The sequence below is a fragment of the Cydia fagiglandana genome, chromosome 7 (genome assembly GCF_963556715.1).
Source record: "Cydia fagiglandana chromosome 7, ilCydFagi1.1, whole genome shotgun sequence".
Lineage (NCBI taxonomy): Eukaryota > Metazoa > Arthropoda > Insecta > Lepidoptera > Tortricidae > Cydia > Cydia fagiglandana.
In genome coordinates this window covers 1,485,328-1,511,689 of record NC_085938.1, presented here as the reverse complement: position 1 = coordinate 1,511,689, position 26,362 = coordinate 1,485,328, and the positions used below count along the sequence as shown (strand labels likewise).

The following is a 26,362-nucleotide window of genomic DNA, read 5'->3' as shown; positions in this document are numbered from 1 at the left end:
CCGATTAGGCCATTATGTACTAAATCCTCAGGTAATAAAAAATGACAACGCAATGTGGGGTTGCCAGAGAGCATATAGTCACAAAGTGGATGATCCTAAAATATAAGGATACGAAATTAAACTGACTGATAAAACTGTACAATTTATTAGACAAGCACATCAGACGGTCACTCAAAACTTTTTAAATATTTTAAAAACATCAACGGACAAATTACACTTACAACATTACACTTACAATATTAGTCACACCACAAAACCACCAACGATTCAAAATAAACACTTAAAAACAAGGCTTCTTCGTCGAGCATTTGCTAAAAAATTTAAAGAAAAACGCCAAAAAAACTTAACTAAGACAATCGCAAGTTTGCTCGACGGAGAAAGGCAAACAGCGAGGGAGCTTCACTCTGACACGCCGCTTCTATTACAAAATGGTACCAAAATGGACCTTAACACGCAGGGAATAGGGGCTAGTCGCTCCGCGCCTACTGCGGACATTTTCGGACCTTTAAACAATTTCAGAGTTCTGCTATAATCAATATTGTTAAAAAAAATATGGCCGTGGTTTTAGGGCGTCCGCTTTGGCGCTGTGACGTCACCATTCTAAAGTTATATGTCTCCAAAGGTAGCTCAAAATAACTTCAGACACTAAACCCGCGTGCAAACAGCATAGGTGAAAGATGGCACAGACCCTGTATAACGCGGTGGTGTTGTGATGTCAGTAGACGTTTTTTGATCGTATATCTACGTTCGTCCAGATCTGGAATGCACCTATCTCGTGCCATTTCCTAAGGGATTAATTCTTCTGTTTTCAGGACACTGCTTGAGGGACACCCAAATTTCCCTGTCCCTTTTAGCAGCAAGGTAGCAGAAAGAGAAAATAGATATAATAACACGTTCGCTCAATGCACGAGTAATCGCACTTCAGAACACACTTCTTTCGTGGCGCGCTAGACCAGAAGTACATTCTCCAGATCTGAACGGACTTTAAGATCACAAAATTTGTCTGAAAAGCGACCTTAGGATGTAAGATCGTCGGTCATAGTTCGTCTTCGCCCGGGAGGTCGGAGGTTTCGATGGCTACCTCGTCGTAGTCTCGCTCTAACGTCGCCAGGTCCTCGCGGGCTTCGGAGAACTCTCCTTCTTCCATGCCTTCGCCTACGTACCTGGGGGAAGAGGATGATGTTGAAATATGATAGAAGCAACTTTCTGATAAAAAATAGTTCAGCGTACCTACTAAAGATGAAAAGGATGGTCGACCTTGTCCCAGCTAGGCCTCGGCGAATTTTGTTCCTCAGTGGCTTCACCTGTTCATCAGTTACTCTGTGCACGAACGCCCGCTGGCAGAACATAAGATTGAACTTGTGGTCGTGCTTGCCCCAGGCCTCGGCGATGTTTGTGTCGCTCGGTGGCTCCAGCTGGTCAGTATTCACCTGTGCACGAAAGCCCGCTTGCAGAACATCAGATCGAACTTGTGATCGAGCTTGCCCCACGCCTCAGCGATGTTTGTGTCGCTCGGTGGTTCCACTGGTCAGTACTCACCAGTGCACAAACGCCCGCTTGCAGAATATGAGATCAAGTTATTGGTCAAGCTTGCCCCACGCCTCGGCGATGTTTGTGTCGCTCGGTGGCTCCACCTGGTCAGTACTCACCAGTGTACAAACGCCCGCTTGCAGAACATGAGATCAAATTTGTGGTCGAGCTTGCCCCACGCCTCGGCGATGTTTGTGTCGCTCGATGGCTTTAGCTGGTCAGTAGTTACTCACCAGTGCACGAATGCCCGCTTACAGAACATGAGATCGAACTTGTGGTCGAGCTTGCCCCACGCCTCGGCGATGGCGGTGGTGTTGCTCAGCATCGAGGCTGCCCGCTTTACTTGAGCGAGGTCACCGCCAGCTACGACTGTTGGTGGTTGGTAGTTGATGCCCACCTGAAGCATAGAAAAATATAGTAAGAATAGAGTGCTCACTCCATACATCAGTTTTGGTGCCAAAACTACTATTCTTTTCACAGTCAACATCTAGCATCGAGTAACGGAATTATCAGTACCGCTACTTGATACACACGGTTTTAGTATGAGTATTGAGACTATTGAGTATCAGTCGGTAGGACGAAGCGAAATTACAATTCCTAGTAGTACGATTAATCGGACCAAGCGGTTAGGGGAGCAGAAAAGTTTGTGGTCCGATTGGTGGGACAAAGGCAGTAGGACCACGTGGCTAGAGCGTATACTTCATGCATCTAAGGGTTAAAAATTTAAAACTACGCTTACCTTGAATCCGGTGGGACACCAGTCCACGAATCTGATGCCGGACCGCCCTTTCATCGCGGCTATGGCCGCATTCACGTCCTACAGAAAAGGAAAATAAAATGCAGGTATAACAAAACATAAAGACAGAAAACAACAACCAAACAATAACAAAAATACCTTGAATATTATCACATTTTAATGAAAAATATTTTTTTTCGTCACTTAAGAGTCGAACCCAGAGGATCAATTAGGCCTAGGCCTAATTGATCCTCTGGGTTGGAAGGTCAGATGGCAGTCGATTTCGTAAAAACTAGTGCCTACGCCAATACTTGGGATTAGTTGCCAAGCTGACCCCAGACTCCCATGAGCCGTGGCAAAATGCCGGGACAACGCGAGGAAGATGATGATGACTTTGAAAGACTCCATGAAGATTCGATAATGTGTATCAAAACTAATGTATGGCGCGAGCACTCTATTCTTCCTATATTTCTCTACGCAACAGGTTTGTTTGGCTTTACATCGATAGTGGAATGGAAACCAACCTTAGGCACCACGTCGCCTCGGTACAGTAGGCAGCATGCCATGTACTTTCCGTTCTGAGGGTCGCACTTCACCATCTGGTTCTGTGGCTCGAACAGCTCTGCTGTGATCTCGGACACGGACATGCCCTCGTGGTAAGCCTGCATGAGAAGACATTCAATAAATATACATACAATATTACAAACATTGTCTATCTCCTAAAATTTCACGCAAACTAATTTTACTGAAGCCAATAAAATTTGGATGAAGTTTGATACGAAGATCCCGGGAAAGGACACAATATAAATCAAATTAAATAAAAACCGGAAAAGTGCGAGTCGGACTCGCCCACCGAGAGTTCCGTACTTTTTAGTATTTGTTGTTATAGCGGTAACAGAAATACATCATCTGTAAAAATTTCAACGGTCTAGCTATCACGGTTCGTGAGATACAGCCTGGTGACAGACGGACGGGTGGACAGCGGAGTCTTAGTAATAGTGTCCCGTTTTACCCTTTGGGTACGGAACCCTAAAAATCAACCTTATGGTATGGTAATACTATAGTTCACTATGGCTATGAACTTTTGATGGTAATTAGTGAGTTTTGGTTATCACCCTGACGAATGGCAGTGGGATAGGGAACCTACTAATTCTACGCAGACGGATTTGCGGGCAGAAACTAGTTGACTATACTTCGCTAAAGGATTTAAGTTCTAATGATTAACTTGTCAGCGCTGCAGAAGCGCTGGTGCCCTAGCGGTAAGAGCGTGCGACTTACAATCCGGAGGTCGGGGGTTCGAACCCACGAGCCGGGGTTTGACCCCCGACCTAACTCAGAGGTAACCAATGAGTTTTTCGGAACTGACGTACGAAATATCATTTGGTATTTACCAGTCGCTTTTGGTTGAAGGAAAACTTCGTGAGGAAACCGGACTAATCCCAACAAGGCCTAGACCTCTGGGCTGGCAGGTCAGATGACAGTCGCTTTCGTAAAAACTAGTGCCTACGCCAATTCTCGGGATCAATTGTCAAGCGGACCCCAGGCTGTGGCTAAATGCCGGGACAACGCGCGGAAGATAATGACTATAGCTATGAACCTGTCGTGGTGATTAGTGAGTTTTGGTTCTCACCTGCCGAATGTCAGTGGTATAGATGTCGGCGGCCGAACGTATGATCAGGCAGATCGTAATGTTCCTGTGTAATCTGTGTAATCTTTTGACTATAGTCACATTAAACCAATATATAGGTAGGAAACGAACCTATCGTTAGGTTGCTTCAGATGCCCGAAGGGCAAACTGCCCAGAAATAGGAGTCCCGCGTAGCGGCGCTCCATCGACTCAGAGAACGGGTCAAAAATTTTCACGTTTCACGATATGCCTAGGAATTTCACGATATGCCTGATCTTACGATCGGCCGCCGACATAGATAAGTACACACTTATAATTCTACTCAGAAGCTTGTTGTGTATAGGTACTTCGCAAAAGGATTTAAGTTCCAATAATTACCTTGTCAGCGGAAACGACGGGAGCGTACGCGGCGAGAGGGAAGTGAATGCGCGGGTAGGGCACGAGGTTGGTCTGGAACTCGGTCAGGTCCACGTTGAGCGCGCCGTCGAATCGGAGCGACGCCGTGATCGATGATACCACCTGACCACGGGGAAATTACACTTAAGACTCAAATTTATTGGGCGATTGCATGTGGATTAGTTCCCGATTCGCCAGATTCTTGTTTCTTCGGATTCCTGTTTTGCCGGATTTTCTTTAGGACGTCACAATTCAAGTAATATCACTAACCAGCATGTGGTCATCGAGAGATTTACGTAACGCATGCTATAGGGCCCGCATTCGGGAACAGTAGGAAATTTTCGAGGAGTCATCGCATGCTGTGTCTGTATGTGTATATGGTCTGTATTATTGACCGAGATATCAACTTGTGAGTTTCACCAGTCGTACCGCTTGCGGCGAGTGTGTGCGAGATGGTCGTCCTTACTTACTTCTATTGCGCAAGAACTCGAAGTGGATCTTGGCCTCCGACACCAAAGATCGCCATGCTACTCTGTCCAAAGCCGTTTCCGTCCAGCCGACGGCGCCGAGTTCGCTAAGGGCGTCCTGAGGCTCCAATATTACATTATGCTCTCTAGCAACCCCACATTGGAATTTGGCATTTTTTATTATATGAGGGTTTAGCATACAAACGGTATACTGAAGTAATGATTACTTGAAAAACAATTTAACTCTGTAGTTTGGGCGTACAAGCCAAATGAAATTGGATTTGCTGCTCTACAGCAACCCCAACTTCAAGTTATACCTGTGAGATAAGTCTGTTGAGGTTGGCATAAGAGGGTCGCTCGATAGACAGTCGCCGACGGCAGATCTCGTAGATGGCCTCGTTGTCAACCATGAAGGCACAGTCAGAGTGCGAGATCGTGGCGTGAGTGGTCAGCACGGCGTTGTATGGCTCTACAACCGCCGTTGAAACCTAGAAGAAAATTTATCTTGCGTATACTTGTGTATAGTTTAGCACAACATTTAAGGTTGGTTTTTCACTTTTTATAAAATAAAATTATTTTCATAACCGGGACTTGAATAGAATACAATTTTACAGTTATATTGCTTTGTCTTCATTGGTAATCGGCACTTTTCCACTTTTATTGGCTCTGTGGTTACAGGATTCCATTTTTATCCTGTATCACTCGTATCTGGCCGTTTTGTGCGCGAGGAAATTGCCTTGCGCGTATGGTCGCTCTGTGTGGACACGGTGGACCCTAACCTGCGCTGGAACATTAAGAAACCCTGTCAAACGACTACCATCGCCCACACTTAAGTGTCCATCGGTGGACCTTATGTATAAGGTCCATCGATGTACAGTTAAGAGTGTTGCTGTTCCTCACCTGCGGTGCGGGGTATATGGCGAACTCCAGCTTGCTCTTCTTGCCGAACTCGTCCGAGAGGTTCTCCATCAGCAGCGACGTAAAGCCAGAGCCGGTGCCGCCACCAAACGAGTGGAATACGAAGAAACCCTGTCAACAAGATGTTTCGAGATTTGTAGCCGTTAGAAAGTTCAATAGGTTTTTTCTTAGTTTGGGTCTGTTGAGTTGAGAAATTGCCTTGGCAGTTGGCAGTACAAGGCCTGGAATACTTGCAATAAATACTTCACAGAAAGTAAGATCCACCGTACCCACGCATACTCAGTTATTGGCTTTGAGCCATTCGCGCTCAGTCCTCCAGTTGTGGATGTGTGCATGTCGCGTGTGACGCGTGTCCAAACGCAGATAGAGAGAAAGATATAAGAATAGTTTTATCTGTAGACTAATCACCCAGTTTTCTAAATCTGTCCATGACAGGCCTCAAAATTTCGCTACCCGTAGAGTAGTGCACGCGGGCGTAAATGTAGGCAACGTCCTCTTTGTCCGTCTTCAGAGAGAGAAAGACAAAGAGAAAGAGAGAGGGAGAGAGAGAGATAGAGAGAGGGAGGTATTGTTTTACCTGTAGACCGGTGCACTGGTCAGCTAACTTCCGTATCCTCTCCATGACAGGCAACAGGATTTCGCGACCCGTGGAGTAGTGTCCTCGAGCGTAATTGTTGGCCGCGTCTTCCTTGCCCGTTATCAGCTGTTCAGGATGGTAGAGCTGTCGGTAGTCCCCGGTGCGGATCTCATCTGAAACACGAGCAAACATTTTCAAGGTGATGTTGGGAGAAAATTTCCAAGGCAGCCGAGTCGGGCATACTGCTGGATACCGGGCCGGCAGTATTCAATGAGGATTATCGCCACCTCTGACAAAAAAAGAGTTGCAATCAACAAGTTGTTCCTTGTAGGAGGTACGACGTGTAATTAAAAAATAAGTATGAAACATTTAACAGGAATTTTCTATTAAAGTATTTTTAACTTAAAGGCATCTGTCACGTAAACGGAGGACGCCTGGTTCGATTCCAGTCCTGGGTACTGGAGGCCTTGGTAATGTTTTCCATTGAATATGACATTTATCATATAATGAGCATAAACTTTTCACAAATTGAATAGGGCAAGAAACCAACTATTGTGGATCCTAAATGGCTTCTAAAACAGTTTTTAGCTGACTTACCAATAAATGTAGACAAGGTCCACCAACATCACTCTAGGCACCATCTCTCTATTCGCCTACGAGAAGAACATCTTAAACGAGTCCGAAGACCTCGGGTCAGCTTCACAAACAGGCAGTGTCCCATCAGGCCTGATGCCGTGCTCGAGTCAGAACAGCTGCCAGCAGGCGACGCTCATCTGCACTCTGGCTTGCCGGACATAGACCAACTGAAATGCTTCTAAAATACTTGACTTACCAATAACAGTAGGCTCAAGATCCACCATCACAACCCGTGGCACCATCTTCCCTCTATCCGCCTCAGAGAAGAACGTGTCAAAACAAGAGCCCGAACACGTCCCATCAGGCCTGATGCCGTGCTCGAGTCAGAACAGCTGCCAGCAAGCCACGCCCATCTGCACTCCGGCTTGCCCGACATGGACCTACTGAAATGCTTCTAAAATACTCAACTTACCAATGACAGTAGGCTCAAGATCCACCATCACAACCCGTGGCACCATCTTCCCTCTATCCGCCTCAGAGTAGAACGTGTCAAAGCAAGAGTCCGAACACCTCGGGTCAACATCACAAGCAGGCAACGTCCCATCAGGCCTGATGCCGTACTCAAGACAGAACAGCTGTCAGCAGGCCACGCTCATCTGCATTCCGGCTTGCTCGACATGAACCAACTGGAATGCTTCTAAAATACTTGACTTACCAATAACAGTAGGCTCAAGATCCACCATCACAACCCGTGGCACCATCTTCCCTCTATCCGCCTCAGAGAAGAACGTGTCAAAACAAGAGTCCGAACACGTCCCATCAGGCCTGATGCCGTGCTCGAGTCAGAACAGCTGCCAGCAAGCCACGCCCATCTGCACTCCGGCTTGCCCGACATGGACCTACTGAAATGCTTCTAAAATACTCAACTTACCAATGACAGTAGGCTCAAGATCCACCATCACAACCCGTGGCACCATCTTCCCTCTATCCGCCTCAGAGTAGAACGTGTCAAAGCAAGAGTCCGAACACCTCGGGTCAACATCACAAGCAGGCAACGTCCCATCAGGCCTGATGCCGTACTCAAGACAGAACAGCTGTCAGCAGGCCACGCTCATCTGTATTCCGGCTTGCTCGACATGAACCAACTGAAATGCTTCTAAAATACTTGACTTACCAATAACAGTAGGCTCAAGATCCACCATCACAACCCGTGGCACCATCTTCCCTCTATCCGCCTCAGAGACGAACGTGTCAAAACAAGAGTTCGAACACCTCGGGTCAGCATCACAAGCAGGCAACGTCCCATCAGGCCTGATGCCGTGCTCGAGTCAGAACAGCTGCCAGCAAGCCACGCCCATCTGCACTCCGGCTTGCCCGACATGGACCTACTGAAATGCTTCTAAAATACTCAACTTACCAATGACAGTAGGCTCAAGATCCACCATCACAACCCGTGGCACCATCTTCCCTCTATCCGCCTCAGAGAAGAACGTGTTGAAACACGAGTCCGAGGATCTCGGGTCAGCTTCATAAACGGGCAGTGTTCCATCCGGCCTGATGCCGTGCTCGAGGCAGTACAGCTGCCAGCAGGCCACGCCCATCTGCACTCCGGCTTGCCCGACGTGGATCGATATGCACTCCCGCTGCTCGCGTGCAAAAAGGTTACACGTATTTTACTCGCTTTAACACATTCACTGCCCCCAACGAACATGTGCCTTCACCGTCATACAAGTTTGTTCTTAGGCCACGCCCCCTGGCAGTGGTATCGTCTTGGGTCGTCACATTCGTTTTTCGTCAAGTTCTTAAATTAGTCCTATTCTGCTTACGTCACTCATTCTATATTCGTCACAATCGTCGGTGGCTTTCAATGTATAATAAGTGACGAAAGCAGAATAGGACTAATCGAACTTAACGAAAAACGAATGGGACGACCCAAGACGATACCCTGGCAGTGAATGCGTTAATAGGTAAGCTTCGTGTTGAAAAAAACTGAGAATATATACACATTTCTAGTTCTACGAAGATATGTGAGAATTAGTTGGCAGTTTTGTAGGTTCAGCTATCAAATATCATCATAATCAAACTTGACACTACCTATTTTCGAATAGGTACCTAATGTCACATTAAAACGTCAGTCAAATATCAGAAAGAGTTTTGTCGCTATTTTTTGTGAAAAAGATATGTGAATCGCTAGAGTAATAAGTTTAGTATGCAAGGGCAAGTTATATCAGCAGAGATACATACAAACAATGTCACCTATTGGCTATTATGGTCTTCCAAACTCATTCAAACCATTGCTTTTTCTTTCGAACGTCATTTGGAACCTACTCACTGTAATTAAAATCCGAGCTCACTGTTACCTACCACAGCTTTACTACTTCGAAATATAGAAATACGATGTCTTGACACGCCGCAATAAAAATACAGTGAAACCTGGTTAAGTGGGACCTGGATAAGTGAGATTTAAACAGAGTTAAAAAATATTTAGGGACAAGGATTATTTTACCTTATTTATTTTTAAAGATAATTACTAAATACATACCTTATTAACCACCTCTATAACTGAAATATACTCTATTCTCACCTCTATTAATGGAACCCTCTGTAAATGAGACAGAAATTTATTTGTACCTGGCTAACTGGGAGCCTGTGTAAGTGGAAAACCTCTTTAAGTGAGACAAATTTGCTCGTCCCTTGAGATCCCACTTATCCAGGTTTCACTGTAATACCTAATATAAATTACGGTATAGGTATTACAAACTGCGAAATACGTAGGTAAGTACAGCGCATGGAAATAAGTGGGAGACTTTACGAACTAAGAGAAAAATACACATAAAATACTTACCATGATTGTTACTTAAAATTTTGTTAGATCCGGTGTAAAACACTGTAAAAAAATGTAGAAATAAACAAATATCCTACAAAAATTTTGAAACGGACTGAAATTTTGAAAAAAAAATGCGGATCTGTCCCGCCTGATGGGCTGCTCGGATTCACTGTTTTTTATTCCTGGTTTGAATTCATCAAACGTACAAATTTGTAAGTTGCCAGTTTGTTCGAAAAGAGGTTCGAAACATTTGTTACCTATAGGTATAGGTTGTATGTTACACGAGTGTGTACAAAGGATGGTTAAATATATAATAATAAATGACGTGAATGATGAACCCGCCATGTATTACTTTGTATTTATTCAAAAACCGTCTTACTGACATGGTTTGTTTTTTTAATAATTACGCTCTAAGTACCTAGTAAATATAAGACTATGTAAACAAACATTAAATATACTTAAGTGCAACTTTTATTTCTGACTAAATCTTCATAAAAAAATCTATTTACAAAAATAATAGGTACCTTAATACATTTCGATTGTCAAACTATTTCTAAAGTTTAAAGGGGTGGCAAGTGGTACAAGTGGCAGGGGCGACGACCAGGGGTCCAACGATCGATGCCCAGCGCTGGCCTTAATTGTATTCACGATGGTTTAGCGAGCATAGCTTTAGTGCGTCGAGTTCTTGTACGAACCGGGGTTACATGAACTGGTTACAGATATATCGAAGCGGCCAAGGCGCTTACAAATATCTGAACACGCACCTATTGTCAGGGCGTTAGAGTGCGTGTTCAGACATTGGGAACACCTTGGACGCTCCGATATATCTGATGGCGACTGTCCAACCGAAGCACTGGCCCGTCATTAAGCCCCATCTTCTTCGACCTAGCGTTTTCCCGGCCTAGCGCCAGGGTCCGCTTTCCTGCTCAGTCTTCTCCACTTTGCCCTGTCTTCGGCATCCTCGGGTGTGAGATTGTTCTCTCCCATGTCCGCTGTCACGACGTCCAGCCACCATAAAAATTAAAAATATAAACTACAATTTTGGAGCCCCGCGAGTTCATCGTAGACCTGGTTCGCTCGACCCAGCGAATGGAATGTCACCTTGAATCCCACTGACCCTCTTCTTAATTTGTGTCCATCTTTTTACCAATGAAGAGCTTATGTCGTGGCAATACGGTATATAAATGGTCAGCTAATTGTATTGAAGTTGACTGCTGTACTTTAGCTGCTAGTACGCGAGGGTATTGATAGATTGGAATGCGTTTGAATAAATTATTTTAGGAACATACTCGTAGTCCCTTCTCGCTAATATGTTGTTGAATATTTTTTGCTATAAGTACGAGTAACTGTCAATATAGTAAAGCAGGCCACTGACGAGCCTTCCAAACGGATGCCGTTACAATGGATTCATCCAAATGGACGGCATCCTAATATTAAACATTGTACGTTTTTGACATTCACGGACCGATTTTGGATTGCAGCCACGCTATTTGGACTGACTGGAAGACTCGTCAGTAGGGAATGCAAATCGGTTATTTTTTGTATGGAAATAACCGCGGTTTCGGTTAATAACCGATTATTTCCATACAAAAAATAACCGAAAATAACCGATTTGCATTCCCTACTCGTCAGTGGAGTTACATCCATTATATTACCATCACCACGTGGTATATGGATTCGAAGAGGATTTCAGGCATTGGGTATTTTCTAATGGAAAATAAAGTTGCTTAACAATATGGTGAAAAATAAGATGATCAATTGTTGAACATCGGGTAAAAATCCAAAACCTCCATTGTTAACGCGAAATCATTGCTCTATGCAGTCTATGAAATAAATCGTCGATTTCTAATATTTTTAGTGCCTATTACATAGAGTTGTATATAGTTAGCTAGTTGTATTGTTACACGATGTATTTTCGTACCTAAGTTACCTACTAACAGCAATACAGGGTGATTTCGGGGTCGTGGAGCCAGAGCCAGACATCATACAGAATCCAAAGATGAGCCAAATGATGTTGTTAATTATTGTTTATCACCAATAATGATGATTATTTTCCAGATGACAAGTAGGAAAAAACATTTTTGCATACAATTTGGTGACCCTACTCAATGTGACGTCTTGTCGCTTTCCATACAGCGTATGCCAAAAGTCATAGGGTGACCATAATTACTTAGTATAACATTTATATTACTTGAAAAATAAGAATAATTAAAGTAATTATCTTTTAATCAAATACTACGATATGATAATGTGGATCATTTACAGAGTCAGAAAAAGTGGTTCATGACCCAGAAATCACCCTGTATATTGACTATTTCTGACCCTAGATTAGTCTACTTAGATGGACCTTGTCTTTGATTAAGGTATATTCCGATTTTTTTGTCAATTTTGTTTTCAAATCTTCCTCTCTTTGCTCTGAGTTACGAAAACTAAGGGCATTTTCGTAAGTCTGTGGATTTTACATAAGTTTTTTTCGGGACAAGTTAAGATTTCGTATTTGTTCCGGCCAGAATGAGGGGCTCTTCCAAATATCCAAATTGAATCCAAATCTAACGAAAACAAACCACGACGACAAAATTATAAAAATTTGACTTTAAAAAAGAAAGTTAACGAATTTTTTTGTGGTTGGTACAAGTATTAACCAACAAATAGACATTCAAAGCAAGCTGACCCACAAATCAAACCGGGACCAATAAATCAACCCGCTCCTTTTTATCACCTAATCAGCGTAACATAGTCATTGTAAATCCTTGTAAACATGCTTTTATTCTCTAAATAAAACCAACTAAGCATCAAAATTAACAAACAGTACTTGCAAATAAAACAATTCGAGTTTGAACCTTAAATCCATTGGATAGAGTTTAAAATAATTTACTAAGTTAATGTCGCTTAACCCTTCTCACATCTTTGTAAGTGTGGATTATTTTGAATATTTAATTGTGGCATTGTGTCATTGTGTCGCACTGAGGGCCCACCGTAAACCACGTCGACGTGTTGCCTCTCTGTCGCTCTTGTATATTCGTACGTAAGTGTGACAGGAAGGCAACACGTCGAACGTGGTTCGCGGTAGACCCTCAGTGGTTAGAGTAAATACGCGGGTGCGGGAATCGATTCGATTCGCAGACCGAGGCTAACGTGCGTGGTCATTCCAGTAATTTATAATGTAGGCTTGTATGACAACATTCATTGGAATTTACATACAGACTGCCGTATTCGAACTTCAAGATATTCACAAGAGACGACATGTTCTAGATCCATTCTAGATACGATATAGTTTAGATATCAACTAGTTCTCTTTTGCAGCGCAATTCGGGCAACTAATGTCACTTTTACGTTAGATTGAGTAAGATATCCATTAGATGTGAATTAGATCTCTAAGTCATATCCTGTGGAAATCGTTCAAGAGTATCTCCAGAATCGAGCAAATGTCAAATTTGACAGGTTAAATCTTAAACATATCGTTATCGTATCTTGGTGATGTCTAAAAGATATCTAATAGATGTCTATTTCATAATCCGAATCGGGCCTAGAGATACAAATGCGAAACTGAATGAAATTACTGTCATAGGTGGACAAAAAGGAAAATTGGAGAAATCAAAGGAAAATTTACATGGGTAGATAGACAGGTAGACAGAGGGAAATTAGACCTTGATATTTTCCTATGCCTAAACGGTAGGTACTCTTGGTGATGTAGGTAGTGCGTAATTATTTTCCTTCGTATTTTCACGGAAACGTACGAACGTAATGTCTTGCTATTTCAGTCAGTCTCGGTACGAAAAGTATTCAGGTTGATTGAAGTAGCATGACAAATACGAACGTTTCCGAGAAAATGCGAAGGAAAACAATTAATGCTGTATTTATACGATATTTCGTACAGTGCCAAAATTGGTACGTCTTATTGTCTCACTAAATCTAACACGAAATTCATTGCCACAGAAGGTTTATTAAATCAAAACTTATAAAGTAAAGTAACATAAATTCTAAACTAAGTACAAGCATAAAATATACCTACCTATGAAAGCTTATCATTTTTCTGTCAGCAGTCATTTTAGAGTCGTTATAACATCCAAAGCATCACATTCACTTAATATGTCATTTATTAGTTTATTTTATTTCAGTGTAAATATGATCTACTTCTTTCCCTTTCCCTTCCCCTTATCATCTTTCCCTTGCTTCCCCTTCTTTGGAACAGGGATTGGCTCCGGTTCAGGCGGCGGCGTCGGTGGCAGCTTCCTCTCAGGCCACTTCCTCTTCATATACTCCCCCATCATCGGAATATTAACCCTCTTTACCCCCTTTTTAACGCTAGGCGCAGGAAAAAGACTAGCCAATTCTGCTACAAGCTCGTCATCTAAAGAAACTCCTGCTAATTTAAGCGTGTTAGTAAAATCTTTAATATCTATTATATCTTTTCCCTCCTTCAGTAGTTGGTAAACCACTAGCGCTATATCCACTTTATTTCTCTTAGGCTTCTTGCAAATATACTCTACTCTGTTCAGAACCGTTTCTCTCGGGTCGGGACTTGCTGCTTTGTGTAATCCTTCTACATATCCGTAAGTTACTTCCACGTTTAATTTATTTGGTAATAGCTTCATAGCGTTTAAAATGTTTATAAACTCTCCATTTACAGTGATGCCGTCCATATAAAGTTTCTGTATTTTAACAAACTTGGATTGTAATTTATTTATAAAGAGGATGGCCTCCTTCGACTTCATCGGGTTGTATGAAACGTTATAAGTGACCATTTTCTTGGCTTTTGCCATAAAGACAGTCAGATCCATTGCGACTTCTGTGCTCGATAGCTTGTTGTTACTGATATCTAAATGTTGCAAGTTTTTTGCCTTAAAGATCTGTTTTATTGCTTCGGATAGTTTGGTGCCACATAAACTATTCCATGATATGTTTATATATTTAAGTAACTGGCTGTTGCTTAACTCAATGAGTAGGTTGCAGAGTCCGGAAGGGAAGGAATACAGAAGGTTGCGGGAGAGGTCTAAGTGTGTTATTTGGTTGTTCCACTCTAAAGCCTCAGAGAGAGTTTGTGCACTTTTTCCGCTGATATCATTGCTGGAAAGATTAACTTCCCGAACACGAGATCTGGAGAATATAGCTTGACAGAAGTGATTAGTACCGGCATCACCTAACTGATTCCGACTGAGATTGAGCACCATTAAAGCCTTGTTATTTGCCAGTCCCGCACATAGCCTGAGAGCTCCGCTCGGCCCAATCCTACATCCCGCAAGATTTAACTCAGTTAAAATGGTATTAGTCGTTAACAACTCACCTAAGTGGAAGCAGGCGTCGTCGTTTAAAAAGTTGTCCGTCAAATCAATGCTGGTAAGCGTTTTATTGTTGACTAAACTCTTTGTCATAGCTCGGATGCCGTTTGGATTAACGCAGTAATAGCTCATGTCTGCCTTAGTTCCGAGCAGCGCTCTGTGGAAAATTCGAACCGGGGTCTGATTCATCTGCTTACATAAAGCTAAGTATAGTTCTTGGCCGTCGTCAGTGTAGAAAGGTTTAGGCGCTGGTCCTAACAACGCGTTTGATATCCCAGGGTCGGAGATGCGGGGGTAATTGTAGTACACATGTCTGATCACTGCGCTGTCAGACTGGGCGACGTAAGCGGCACATATTTCTCCACTTCCTGGGTCGTAGAGACCCTCTTCGTATAGCACTCTCTTTGGATTAGGGGGTTGTATATCCATGACGAGTGAAGACCATTCAGACATGGAGGGTTCAATTGACTCTTCGGACTCTAGGCCTTTTGGTTCTAAGACCTCCACGACGGTGTCAGCAGACCCGCTGCTAGACATGATGGAAAATAATTTCAAACGTACCTAATACAAATATAAAGAAACCTAAAATAAATTAGTAATCTTAAATCAAATCTTAAGAAATCAATGACAGTGAAAAAATGACAATTAAAAATTGATGACATATTCTCCTAATAAAATCATAAAAATCATGAATACAGACTTTTCTTGGTCTAACTCTTATAATAGGTGTACGAGTATCTTTCGTAACTGGACTTTGCAATATTTTTTAGGGTTCCGTACCCAAAGGGTAAAACTAAAACGGGACCCTATTACTAAGACTCTGCTGTCCGTCCATCCGTCCGTCCGTCCGTCTGTCTGTCACCAGGCTGTATCTCACGAACCGTGATAGCTAGACAGTTGAAATTTTCACAGATGATGTATTTCTGTTGCCGCTGTAACAACAAATACTAAAAACAGAATAAAATAAAGATTTAAGTTGCATGGGCTTCCATACAACAAACGTGATCAGTACTTGGATGGGTGACCGTTTTTTTTTGCCTTTTTTAGGGTTCCGTACCCAAAGGGTAAAACGGGACCCTATTACTAAGACTTCGCTGTCCGTCCGTCCGTCCGTCTGTCCGTCCGTCCGTCCGTCCGTCCGTCCGTCCGTCCGTCCGTCTGTCACCAGGCTGTATCTCACGAACCGTGATAGCTAGACAGTTGAAATTTTCACAGATGATGTATTTCTGTTGCCGCTATAACAACAAATACTAAAAACAGAATAAAATAAAGATTTAAATGGGGCTCCCATACAACAAACGTGATTTTTGACCAAAGTTAAGCAACGTCGGGAGTGGTCAGTACTTGGATGGGTGACCGTTTTTCTTTTTGCTTTTTTTTGTTTTTTTTTTTGCATTATGGTACGGAACCCTTCGTGCGCGAGTCCGATTCGCACTTGCCCGGTTTTTTGCATTATGGTACGGAACCCTTCGTGCGCGAGTCCGACTCGCACTTGCCCGGTTTTTTTTTTCACCATTTCCTGTGATCTAAAGTTTCTAGGTCCACAGTTTAAAATAGGTAATAAATGTAATTTCACATTTAATATCAAATAACGTCCCTTCCTGAAAAGCTGCGCTCGCGCCGATCTGACAAATGGTGACGCGTAAAGGGGAGATGGCAGATAGTGTCAGATATCCTGTCAGATGAGATACAGCTCCACAATGATCGCTAATGTGCTCTGATAACATCTGAGAGGGGCTTAAAATGGAGTATTTAATAATAATTACTGATCGCGATACATTGTTGTTAAAAGTTTTCAACAAGGTCATGATCGCAGGCATGCGGCAGACTATTGGCTCATTTAGATAGTATATATATATATATATATATATATATATATATATATATATATATATATAGACATATGGTCGCCGACCTCCTGGACGGCGATGGCACTTGAAGAAGAAGAACTCGCATGCGAGTTTCGTTACATTACGGTATTTGATTGCTCGGCTGAATTGGATGTAACTAATAGCCCTCAATGTAACTAAAATCGGATACGAGTTCGCGCGCCGTCTAAAGCCGGGTACTCACTAGCGAGCTGTAACCGAACATGCGTGATACAGTAACGAGGTTCTAGTGTGTACGCGTGTTACAGTTTCAGCTCGCGACGTCGCAGGAACGCTTTCACCGAGCGTACTCATTTTGCGAGCTGTAACTGTAACCAAACAGATACAGTAACGAGTTTCTAGTGTGTACGAGAAGGCCACTGACAAACCGGATCCACGATGTCGGACGAGTATTTCTCGCTTGTGTAGAATATATACTAGATGCCTACTCGATGATCATAAACGGCCACGAAGATATGGGATTCATAGAATGTATCGGGAAAGTAGTTCCATAGAATACTTAGTACTACATAGTACACTATTTTCCCTGTAAGCGTCCATCAGCAAAATACATTTATCCTCTGACCATTCACTAATGACGAAGAAATACTCGATATATAGCTAGTTCGCAGCGGCTAGCAACAACTGATCTTGACGTCCACGAGCGCAGTGCAAGCGTCCTTTGGTTCGCGGCAAAAACCGACAACCGTCGGATCACAGCGAGCCGCTCGTGTAGTGTCGTTGCAGGCTCGCGAGCCACGTACACACTATGTGTTTGGCAACAGTGACAGTTACAGTTACGTGCAACGTTACGGGTTCAGAAATGAGTACGTTGTAAACGTCGGCTCGCTGCGAGTCGCTCGTGTAGCGTTCGTTGCAGGCTCGCGAGCCACGTACACATTATGTTTTTGGCAACAGTAACAGTTACAGTTACGTGCAACGTTACGGGTTCAGAAATGAGTACGTTGTAAACGTCGGCTCGGTGCGAGCCGCTCGTGTAGCGTTCGTTGCAGGCTCGCGAGCCACGTACACACTATGTTTTTGGCAACAGTAACGGTTACAGTTACGTGCAACGTTACAGGTTCAGAAATGAGTACGTTGTAAACGTCGGCTCGCTGCGAGCCGTTCGCGTACCGCTCGCAGCAGGTTTGCGAACCACGTACACACTATGTTTTTTGGTTACAGTACATGCAACGGTTACGGTTACAGCTCGCTAATGAGTACCCGGCTTAAATCAGCCCCTTAGATAAGACCAAGAAACCAATCATAGTGGAGAGTGGAGATCCTTGAGGCAGGCGAGGCAATACACCAATTGGACCCTTTTCCAGCTGATAATATGATGTGTAGTGTAACATATGTATAGAATATTTAACTGATAGGTAAGTTCCAAAGTAGATTGCCTTTTTTGAACTTTTGTGGCACTACATACATACAGGGTGACTCAAGCTATGGGGCTATAAAAGATTGATTTTTTAACTTAAACTGAACTGTTCTTGTTGTTAAACTCGCAAGAAGGCGGCTTGGGGTTTGTGGTAAAAAAGCTACATTTAAGTTTTTCGTCCAAAACACTCAATTCTTGTTTTGGAGTAAATTGCACTGCCACAGGACTGTCTCATGCCGCTTTTACAGATAGTTATTTTTATTTTATTTACAAAGCACATCAAACGCAAATCCACCATTGACACGCGTTATAACTACGTCACTAAATCACACACGAAATAAAGTCAACCGTCTCTTTTGTGCCTGTACAAACTTATCTTTGCACTTCCATGCACCAGTACCAACTGCATCCCCTTTCATTTCTATATGAGCTTTTAAAATTTCTATGGTTTGGTGACGGTAAAGTTAAGTTGGTTTTTGAATGCGATTGCAAAGTTAAAAAGGACGTATGTGCCTCGTATTTTGTATGAAGTTAGGACTTTTTTGGCTAGTAGGGTAATACGTCACCTGGTGTTGGAGCTATTGTGTGCACCCTCGTTTTCTCCCGCTCCCTAAAGATTTAATTACTGTAGTTTGTGATCGGCCGCTACTGCTCTGGTGGAAATAAGGGAAATGTTCGATTTAAGTATAAAATGTTTGGTTTGGTTTTAGGCTTTCCGATTCGATGTGGCTGATAGTTTAGTTTAAATCCATACAGTTTTATTTTATTTTGATTTTTTTTCACCATTTAAAATGTTCGATAGCAGTTCATAATAAATATGTGCACTGAGTAAAATTTCACTCTGTAGATATGAATAGACATTTTGAAATAAATATCTATAAAGCCGACCACTATATAACAGGCCGCTGCACGATATCGGCCTGTCAGTTAGAACAAAAATTTGACAGCTCCGAATAACTGACAAGCCGAACACTCTAGTTTTCTCTCCTGTATTAAGTAATGATTTTATCATAGTTCTCTAAAGAAAAGGAGGACCTTTTCACGTGGATAAGGATTAAATAAGAAAATTAACCTTTATAGCCCTTAACTCTTCTGTAAGTCTACAGGAAAGACGTAACACAGTTTTCTGTTTGACCCATACCTAAGACTGCCTATGACAAAGTACAATTTCAACCTAATTTGGGCACATCTGTTCTGTTTTGAAGACTCAATATAATCTCCTCAAATTGTCATCGAGATTTAAAATTCTCTTTTTACGAACACACCGCCATCTAAATTAATATCAGATGAAACTAAATCTACATCATCCCTAATTCTGGATCCACAGGGACTGATCATGAATATCAAACGCATAGTGCTTTTTATTAGGGTTGCCAATTTTTTTAATCGTTATTGCAAGAAACGTGGAATCACAGCGATCGAGGGTGCCAATTTTTTGGAGTCTGGTTATAATAATATTTAATAATTCAGCCTATATACGTCCCACTGCTGGGCCCAGGGCTCCTCTCATGCGCAAGAAGGCTTGTGCTACAGTCCCCACTCTAGCACAATGCGGATTTCTGTGGTTTTACCACGGATTTGTACAAGTTAGGATGTATATAATTCAAGGTTCAGGTACCGATAAATCAAAACACAATCAGAACACTGAAATAAAAATTATATCAGTATTTTTAAGCGAAAACGATTATTGAGAGTCCTTGTTTTTTGCCATACCACCACTAAACCACCATACCGCATTTTTAAATTTAATACATCTGGGGAAGGATTTGCAATAAGCTCTTTTCTGAGGTCCCTTAAAAACAAATGAAGTAAGTTACAAGAACTTTATTAGCCCTTTTGTTGGCAAATCCAAAAACCGCCTGACAGAAAACTATAAAAAACTAAAAAAACCGGGCAAGTGCGAGTCGGACTCGCGCACGAAGGGTTCCTTACCATAATGCAAAAAAAAACGAAAAAAAAGCAAAAAAAAACGGTCACCCATCCAAGTACTGACCACTCCCGACGTTGCTTAACTTTGGTCAAAAATCACGTTTGTTGTATGGGAGCCCCGTTTAAATCTTTATTTTATTCTGTTTTTAGTATTTGTTGTTATAGCGGCAACAGAAATACATCATCTGTGAAAATTTCAACTGTCTAGCTATCACGGTTCGTGAGATACAGCCTGGTGACAGACGGACGGACGGACGGACGGACGGACAGCGAAGTCTTAGTAATAGGGTCCCGTTTTACCCTTTGGGTACGGAACCCTAAAAAGGGTGTCAAATAACGTATGTATCATGTAAGATACATTGTCAAAAAGACTTAAAAGTCAACCATAAAGAAATACTGTGCGGCAGCTAATATTCAATTTTTTGACAACCCTATTCCATCACCTTGGGGCACTAGTTATCTGATCCGGATTAAACCAGTAAAAAGCGGTAATTATTCCGCGTGCACGGTCCGAATGGGATTTTTCATAGTGCCCACACCTCGGGTATTGTGCGTTGTGTTCTGTCACTGGCCTGGATGATTCGGATTTGTCTGGTTTGCTAAGTTTTTTAGGCGAAACTATCTAGTGGTTTTTGAAGAACCGAACAGATGTTAATTTTTTTCTGTAAGTACTAAAAAGACACGTTATTACATATTTATTTAGCGATATTATGTATTTATTTTATTTAAGGAAAAAAAATAAAAATCACCACTTTGGGGACCGGTATTCCGAAAGTTAGCGAGTTCGATTCAGTTGATTGAATTTTTAGTTGGCCTTTAAATTCATATTTTTTGTTAAATATGTTGAACCATAATCATAACATTTTATCTGAGGTAAATTTGAAGTATAAGTATTTATATTGAACCTGTTTTACTAATAAATCAGACTTTCATGAAAATACTCGAAAGAATGTAGATAAACATTTTTAGCGTTTTTAATATTTTTAACACTAAAAATTATATAGGTAAACTCTCAAAATAATTAACAATGTTAATTACTCCGCGGGTAAACTCGATTTGTCGCATTAGAATCGTCTTAGATTCGCGGTTTTATAACAATTTAGCTTAACGGTACCTACCTAAATCCTCTATAAAAATATAATCTACCTTTTTATTTAGGATGTTCGAGGCAAAAATTTGTCAATTTTGCAATCGCAGTAGTTGCTTTTCCTGACCCAATTTTTAAAGGTGGATACCCTGTATAAATTAGTACAGGAACAATCGCGGCGCAACTATAGAGTCTGTTCGGAAATAGAAAGTTCGTGGAATGCATTGGGCCCCATTTTGGGCCCCATACATTTCACGGCTTTTCTCTTTCCGCACAGACTTTATTATTAATAATAACTTTTTATGTAAATTACTTATTGAATAAAAATCCCTTCTCTCTATAGTTCGTTTTTTTAGCATTAGAAAGAACTTCGCAGAACTTGTGGCTCCAAATCCGGCACTTTTAGCGGTAATAATTTGAAGTAAATTATATGTATTGACCATGCTACATTCGATAATTCAATAATTATAGTGCGTCAAGCAAATCTTGTCAGTAGCAATGTAAAGCAAACTAAAGTAGGGCAACACTCAAAGAGTAGTATTGCGCTAAGAAAAGCAGCAATGTACAATGTACATCGAACCAAAACTTTTTTTTCCGCTAAGCGCGCCTTGTCACGTACGTCAATTCAAATTGTCACTCGCGGATTCTGTATTGAAAATGTTTGAAATTGTTATTAATACGTATGGACGGACAATTTAAAAGCGGTGTGTGATGTTGATAAAAATGATTAACTAATTTGAAGATCTCAAAATAAAATTGTAAGTGGACTATGCCGTTAAACAAGAATGTATGAATAAAATCATTGCTTCAGCAGGTAGATGTCATACTGGATTTTCATATTTTATTAGATTTCTCAGTTGGCACTGTAGGCATTGTAGGCACCTTAGCTTTAATTAAGCACATTCTTGTTTAATATATTGGTATTTAATGGTGACACAGCAGAAATATCTCTTGAAATATAATCGATTCAGAATGTAAACATTGTAAACCATTTGTAAACAAACAAGATGATGGCTCTCATTCACGATCCACATTCCACAGATAAAGCACAGATGACACGCGATTTTCGAATTATTCGAACACAGTGTTGCTAACCCGCGATTTTTCAAATTTGCCGCCGTTTGCTACTGACAAGATTTGCTTGACCCAGTATATTTATTAACAATTAAAGAGCCTTATAAGTAAAAACTGCACGCTTGCTTCTGTGGAGTTCTTTCTAATGCAAAATAAAAGGAACTACAATGACAGAATAACTTGACAAAAGTGACAGTAGTTTTGATTTACATATAAACAATGCGGTGAAATGTTTTTTTTAATGTTTTTGTTTTTTGTAATTATTGAATAATTATTCCAATAAATAAATAAGCTAAACAAGCGAATTATTATATTAACGATGTTTTAGTCAAGTAAATGTGTTTTGGTTGGAACTCTAAAAAGTGTTAACTAAGTATCTGCATCTGCTCTGAATCAATCTTAATTATTCTTAATCTCACCGCAACCCGCAGCCCGGAGTTAGATGGTGTTTCTAAAGTTTCCGTAAGTTTGTTTATTAACTATGTAGGTATTACTGTATTAACTGTATGCGATACTGCGAGGAAATACATACCACCAGCATCCTTGGTACGAAGCCTCAGGGGCCTATTTTAGATTTAAGCTAAGTATGTAGTTATTAATTTCGTTTAGTTTACACACATATATCTCAGGGTGGTTCACGTTTGTATGGGAAAAATTCAAACTCCAGCTAGAAAAAGCGGCACCCTCTCATTTTATTACACGTGTTCTGTTGACTAAATATGCCAAGTTTTGTAATCTTATCTCAACTACAAGGGGATGCTCAAACACTTTGAAATTTTTCAAAGTTGTATGAAATCCAAAAGAAACAAGTTATTATTTTTTTCAGTTTTATGTAAGTAGTAGTTTTCACATTATTTGAAAGTGCGATTTTAAAGTTATTTGATGAAAAACCATTTTTATTTCTATTTTTTATGATTTTTTAGGTGAAATTCTAAAAATCTTACTTTTCGAAAAATTATAAAAAATAGAATTAAAACTGTTTTTCTACTTAAAAACTTATAAATCACATGTGCAAATAATGTGAAAACAGATACTTAAATAAAAATCTGAATAATAAATACTTCTGTTTTTTGGTTTTCATACAACATACAAAATTTTCAAAGTGGTTGAGCACCCCCTTGTAGTTGAGATAAAATTACGAAACTTGGTGTATTTTATCAGCATAATACTTAAGTGTAACAAAATAACGGGATGGCCCGTCGGAAAAAAAAAAAAATGTTTTTTGAACCACCCTAAATTATATCTTGTATGTAAATAAAGGCTTTTTTTCTTATAATTATGCTAATTTTTTTATGTTATAGTCAGCAAACGAGCAACCGAGCCGCCTGATGGAAAGCGGTCATCGTCGCCCATGGACATAAGCAACATCACAGGAGCCACTTAAGCGTTGCCGACCCTTGAAAACCTTAAATAACCGCTTCTTGAAGAATCCCATGTCGTAGCGCAAAGGAAATACCTCAGGAGGCAAGGAAGAATGAGGAGGAGGAGGTAAAGGCCTGTGCACACCGGCTGCGTGTGCGTGACGTGCACGTGCGCGTGCGGCGTTGTAGTATACAGAGCCTTATGAGAGATGGCACACCGCTTGCGTGACGTGTGCGTGTGTGGCTCCAACATTTTAGCGCACGCACACGCGCACGTCACGCACACGCAAGCCGGTGTGGCTCGACCTTAAATAAAAATATATTGTCATGTATTACTAAAGCTAATAGTGTTTGTTGTACGGGTTATACCAACATCTAATGAAGTGGTATCGACCAACAGGCGTGTAACGTGACACGTGCGGAACGCGTGTAGAAGTGCGAACGCGTGCCGCGAATTACGGCGTGTTTAGCCATCTGACACGTCGTGGACAAACACATGGGTATTGTATAGTATACTAATAAATATATTTGTAATGAATAGGAATTACCCTATTCATTACAAAATGACGTAACAATTCATAATATACAAGATCGCTTAAAACTAACTGCATTCCCGTTGCCAGGGAGTTTGTGGCATTATACTGAGCAACTTTGAGCTACCCGAAATCGCGAAAAAAATTTTTGGCTGTTTTATACATTTTGGCTGGTCCATTTTCTATCGGACGGTATTTTTTTTCGGGATTGTGGGGTTGGTTCCAAAGTAAAAGTTGCTCAGTATAATTCCAATAGGTACTTCCCTGGCAACGGAAATGTAGTCATTTTTTAGCCACCGAGTATGTAACATAATTGTACATAACTAGCAAGCTTTGCAAGTTACCTATTGATTTCTTTCCAAAAATAACTGTTGATGGGGATATAAGAATTCAGCGTGTGAATTTTACCTTTAGCAACTAGCAAGTACCTACGATCAGTAGGTCATTGGCCTTTACGTATATTGCAGACGATTAAATTTATGGTGTAACATACATTACACCGCCTGGGACGGAATTAAGGAAACGCAGGGATGCCCAGCACCTGCATTACCCTCTCGGCTTCACTGTCGTATGCCACAGGAACAGGAGGAGTAGGAGGATCAGTAGGTACCTTACATAAATATGTTTGTACGTGTAACTGTGCTAAAAATGTTTTCAATACTTTGCTTAGTTTGCTTTGCAGCGTAGAGTAAATGAATATTTTCTAGATACTTAACTTACTTAGAGATACTTTTACTTAGAGATTTAACTTAGCAGATAATGTTCAATATCAATATCAAATGATGTGGTACGAATATGAGCAACAGGCGTGTAACTCACGGCACGTGCAGAACGCTTGTAGAAGTGCAAACGCGTGCCGCGAATTGCGGCGTATTAGCCATCTGACACGTCGTGGACAAACAAGTGTTATAACATTAAACATTAATACATTAAAACGTATTATAATAATATAGTGGTAAGTACGAGTCTTATTTGATAAACGTTACATTGGTCATTTGGCACTAATTATAGTTCGTTTTTTTTAGCATTAGAAATTAGGTAAACAATCTTGATGTGTCTTTTAATTGAAAAACACATTTTAAAAATAAGTTACGGCAAATATGTAACAATTATGAATCTAATACGATCATTTATATTCTTCTGCTTTCATAAGTAATAGTTTTTGAATTTTAAAAAGCGTTTTTCAATTAAAAGACATGTCAAGATCGCTTACCTTCTTGCAAGTTCTTTCTAATGTTAAAAAAACGAACTATAGGTACAGATTATGTGGTACCTAAGGTACAAATGATACATATAGAAATATCTATAAGAGTGATGTGTGACATCTGATGTATGTTATGTAGTGTTTTGGATTAACTAAACTAGATTTTTTTAGTTCCGATACGTCATATTGTTTTAGTGTTATTTTTTTATTTAACACCGTCTCCACCTACAATTTTGCAGCTAAGTAATTGTAATTGCCAAATGTTTCTATTATAATCACCATGGTATTTAAGTGACTGTATCCGTGAAAATGAGGTAATATTTAACCAATTAGCGCTGGACGGGCGTGAAATTGCCAATGATTGCATTCGCTGCGCCTGCGTCGGCTTGTTTGTGTGTATATAAGCTTGCACGGTAGCTTAGGGTCGGTGAGGGAAAGAGGAAAGACTGATTAAATTATGCACTCTTAACACAAGAAGAAGAGGCCAAGAACCCGACTGTCGGGTACACTCATCGTAGCGATTAGATACGCGCTACATACGGCAAAGACATGGCTACGAGGTAAGAGCGTAACCCGTATCACTTAGTGGCAATAGATGTGTTAATGACGACTAACTTCTACCCGCTACTTTGCGGAGAATCATGAATAATCATGATGTTTAATTAAAACTATCCTATATTTTTCCTCGGTTTTCAAACTCACTATGTACCAATTTACTTACATCTAAATATTTAGGATAGGACGGACCGCCAGGCAGACAGTTACTATCACATTAGGGAGTGTGTCATCTTGCTTTGGAAAAGACTATATTTTGCTCAAAAACAGTATTTAATCCAGTTGTAATATGAATAAGTTAAAAAGTGATGCCTTTAATTAATGTGATGTTAAAATTATTCGGATCACGATAATAATTTTTCTATGATATACGTATTATTAGAATATCCCTTAAAAGTTCATAATAATCAAAGACTGCGTTTAATAATAGGAATTCC

General features: G+C 40.9%; 2 protein-coding genes across 5 annotated transcripts; both read right to left on the bottom strand.

Annotated features, from left to right (window-relative positions):
* Positions 1 to 946: 946 nt before the first annotated feature.
* Positions 947 to 9,837, bottom strand: LOC134665687 (tubulin alpha chain-like). 4 transcript variants are annotated; one of them, XM_063522637.1, is made up of 11 exons: positions 9,673 to 9,837; positions 8,245 to 8,473; positions 6,252 to 6,424; positions 5,657 to 5,785; positions 5,074 to 5,244; positions 4,272 to 4,412; positions 2,791 to 2,928; positions 2,270 to 2,347; positions 1,826 to 1,927; positions 1,650 to 1,711; positions 947 to 1,163 (listed from the first exon to the last, which is right to left on the bottom strand). In XM_063522637.1, the coding sequence occupies exons 1-11, from the start codon at positions 9,673 to 9,675 to the stop codon at positions 1,037 to 1,039; spliced, it is 1,353 nt and encodes a 450-aa protein (XP_063378707.1). In that variant the 5' UTR covers positions 9,676 to 9,837; the 3' UTR covers positions 947 to 1,036. The 4 variants fall into 4 exon arrangements, with proteins under 4 accessions (XP_063378707.1, XP_063378705.1, XP_063378708.1 ...); XM_063522635.1 differs by lacking the exon at positions 1,650 to 1,711 and having other exon boundaries at positions 1,764 to 1,927; XM_063522638.1 differs by lacking the exon at positions 1,650 to 1,711 and having other exon boundaries at positions 1,764 to 1,927; positions 8,245 to 8,470; positions 9,673 to 9,836.
* A 3,947-nt stretch (positions 9,838 to 13,784) lies between these two features.
* LOC134666151 (leucine-rich repeat-containing protein 74B-like) lies at positions 13,785 to 15,470 on the bottom strand. Its single transcript, XM_063523305.1, has one exon. The coding sequence runs from the start codon at positions 15,468 to 15,470 to the stop codon at positions 13,785 to 13,787; it is 1,686 nt and encodes a 561-aa protein (XP_063379375.1).
* Positions 15,471 to 26,362: the final 10,892 nt, after the last annotated feature.

What these genes read in the sequence shown, in the direction of transcription:
- LOC134665687 (XM_063522635.1), bottom strand. An exon ending in TCAACAGACTTATCTCACAG is followed by an intron (nt 4,413 to 5,073) that starts GTATAACTTGAA and finishes CCCCGTGGTCAG; the next exon opens with GTGGTATCATCGATCACGGC. An exon ending in AAGCGGGCATTCGTGCACTG is followed by an intron (nt 1,164 to 1,763) that starts GTGAGTAACTAC and finishes CTCTTCCCCCAG; the next exon opens with GTACGTAGGCGAAGGCATGG.
- LOC134666151 (XM_063523305.1), bottom strand. Translation starts at nt 15,470, where the DNA reads ATGTCTAGCAGCGGGTCTGCTGACACCGTCGTGGAGGTCTTAGAACCA.